This window comes from Entamoeba histolytica, genomic scaffold, assembly GCF_000208925.1.
Source record: "Entamoeba histolytica HM-1:IMSS scf_1104750517645 genomic scaffold, whole genome shotgun sequence".
NCBI classification, from domain to species: Eukaryota; Evosea; order Mastigamoebida; family Endamoebidae; genus Entamoeba; species Entamoeba histolytica.
In genome coordinates, this window is record NW_001915570.1 from 1 (window position 1) to 3,346 (window position 3,346).

Here is a 3,346-nt window from a genome sequence, read left to right on the forward strand (position 1 = left end):
TTAAAATTAATCAAATTAATTTTTATCAGAGAAAACAAAGTACCAATGAATGAAATACAAATTACTGAAATTATAATTAAAAACATCCAAAATCAAATTATATTCGTTTTTAAAATTCAATTTAACTCAAAAAATTAAATTGATTTAACAAAGACATTTTATTTATTATTCTTCATTTAATACGTTATTTATCAATATTCATACACATATCATTTGAATATTTTTCACATTTAACTTATTCTTCATTCTCTTAAACATTCTCTTTTATTTTGAATAACTATATTAAATGAATATCAATTTATCATTTATTAAATACATTTGGTCTTATTTTATTCACCATTTCTTCTTCTATATCATTAATATTGTATTTTTATGTAAAACAGTTTGTAAATTTGAATAAAAAAGTGAAAATCATTTCATTAAATATTTATTTTGTATCTGTTTCATTATTAATTCATTCTTATATGTTTTAAATTCTTCATTTTTTATGTTTATACTATCATTTGAATTTCATTTTTATTTTCTTCATATTTCATCGTTCTTCTAATTTAATTTTCTTTTTTATTTATTTGATTGTAGTAATATCATTTTTCACATTTGTTATACTGATTTAATATCATTTAATATTGAAAATAAATAGAAATAATGAATAATGAAAGTAATGATTGTTTTATAAGATTATTACATTGAACTACTATCATTTGTTATCTTTTTTTATAAATATTTTTATTTGTTCAATAAATTCATAATAATTTGATAATAATATGATAATTGATGAAAAATAAGAATAAATAATCAATTATCAAATTTGATTGTTTTAACTGATATAATCAAATGAAGAAATTTAAGTTATTGAATATAAAATTGATGTTAAATAAAGAATATCAAGAAAATTCACATTATATTAAAATAAATAATCAAAATAATGTGTTGAAATTGAATATTGATATTATCTTAATTCAATATATGAATGTCAAATAATACAAAATAAATGTAAAATTGAAAATGAAACATATTATCAATATGAAGAATGATATGTCAAAGAAAATGAGAATAACAATAAATGAATAAAACAGAAAGAAATTAATGGTTAAAAAATTCAAAATGATATAAAATCAAAATAATAAATGTGATAAAAAAATAAAGAATAATAATATGAAAGAAATGAATGTGTTTCATATTCAAATTAATATACATTAAACAATGAGCATTTAAAATAAAAATAAAAATGAAAGAATGAGAAATATACTATGAAAAAGAAAATACATCAAGAATAAACAATGTATAAAATGTACAAAAACATCAATATACAATTCAGATGATATTTAAATAAAATATAAATATAATCAACAATTAGATAATAAATGTATAAATGAAATATCTGAAGAATGAATGATAAAATACTAAAATACTAAAATTGAATAACATTAATTCATATTGTTCAAATAAAACATATGTTAATATGAAATATTTTGAATGTTGAATTAAATATTCACATAATATAAAGAAGAATATAATAATACAACAATAGAAAATATGAAGAATAAAATAGACATGAATATAAATGATATTTAGATAGATATTATTTAACAATAAATATAAAATGTTGAGAATATGATGATAAATATAAAACATGTTATGATTCAAATAAATATTGTATGAATTATTCCAATGATAAATATTTAAGAAATGATAAAACATATCAATCAAATAAAGAAATAAATGGAAATATTTACAATGAAATAAACAAATAAATAAAAGAAAAATTCATTTATTTTATTTAATTCATCATTATTTCATTTGGTTTTATTACTATCCACTACTTTTAAGAAATGAAATAGAAAATACAAATATTATTTCAAAAAATGAAAATAATTACAAAAATATCATTTAATAAAATTAATCAACAAATGATTTAATCCATTTCTTATTTCTTGTTATTTCTTTATTCTTGAATTATATCCATTTATTTGATTCTCATTTATATTTACTCTTATTGTTTATTTTCTTTCATCTATCCCAATTCGTTCTTTCCATTCTTTAATAAAACTTTTTGCGTCAAAATTTACTTCTGCCCATTCTGGTATTTCAGCAATCCAATCATGTGAATTAAATGAATATTTCCATGCATGTAACCAAATTTGTTCTTCTATAGGATCACCTTTAGGGAAATTACAATCTTTACAATCTTTATCAAAAACCCATCCATACTTTTCTCTCCATTTATTTTCACGATTAATTTCTCCATCTTGTTGTCTGTAATTATGGATTTGATTTAATAAATAAGCAGAGTCATTTGCAATTGGATGATGAATTGCTTTGAGATGAAGTCTTAATTGATGTGTTCTTCCTGTATGAGGCACACATTCAATAACACTTGTATTACTGTCTTTATCGAAAAAAAGTCTTTTGAAACTACTTCTAGCTTCAATACCATCTTCACAAATACAACTTTGGGATTCTGTCCCAAAACGAACCAAATGTAAAGGAAGATTCACTTCAATCGTGTCTGGAAAATATCCAACTACTCTAGCTAAATAAATCTTTTGAAGTGAAGAAGTAGATGAAATAACAGATGACTTTTCTTTTAAAATTGATTGAAAGGAAGAAGCAAATATTTTAGTTTTTGCAAAGAGAAGAATGCCACTTGTATTTTTGTCTAAACGATAAACAGGTTTTAAATGAGAAAAGTGATATTCATTAAGAAGGATATTAATGATGCAATTTTGGTTATATCTTCCAGTTGGATGAACAGGAATTCCAGATGGTTTATTAATAACAAGATACTCATTTGTATTTTCTATTATTTGAATTTCTTTAATTGGAACAGGAGGTTCATGTAAATGACATTTACTAATTAAAATGTCATGTTCTTCAATAACAGAATTTATTGTTGTTTCTTTTTTTATTCCATTTTTATTGATTAAATATGTTATTTCTTCTTTTATTTGGTTTTGCTATTGTTGTTATTTTGTGTTTGTGTTATTCATATTGTTATTGTTTTAACAAACTATCTCTTCTTTTGAAATGTATTTAAATTCACTTCTATAAATCTCTCCAATACTTTTTCCTATCCATCTACCTTTTACATTCACTTGAAATTCTTTATAATAAGGAATGACTCTTCTAAATCCATCTTCAAAGAAATAAATTTGTTGATGTGTTATTTCTTTCATTTCTTATTTTGTTGTTTTTTTAAAATATTAAAAAATATTAAATGAACTGAAAAAGAAATAAAAAGTAGTTCAATTGAAATGATGATAATATTCTCTGTATTCTAATCATTTTATAAATGAAGTGCAGACAATAATGTTCCAAAGATATCTGATCTATTGAAATAATGAAT

General features: G+C 20.3%; 1 protein-coding gene across 1 annotated transcript; it reads right to left on the bottom strand.

The window, feature by feature from the left end:
- Window positions 1-2,000: 2,000 nt before the first annotated feature.
- EHI_088330 (RNA pseudouridylate synthase, putative) lies at window positions 2,001-3,176 on the bottom strand (the record flags this gene model as incomplete). Its single annotated transcript, XM_642958.1, has 2 exons — window positions 2,001-2,957; window positions 3,012-3,176. 2 exons carry the CDS (start codon window positions 3,174-3,176, stop codon window positions 2,001-2,003), a joined length of 1,122 nt encoding a protein of 373 aa, XP_648050.1.
- Window positions 3,177-3,346: the final 170 nt, after the last annotated feature.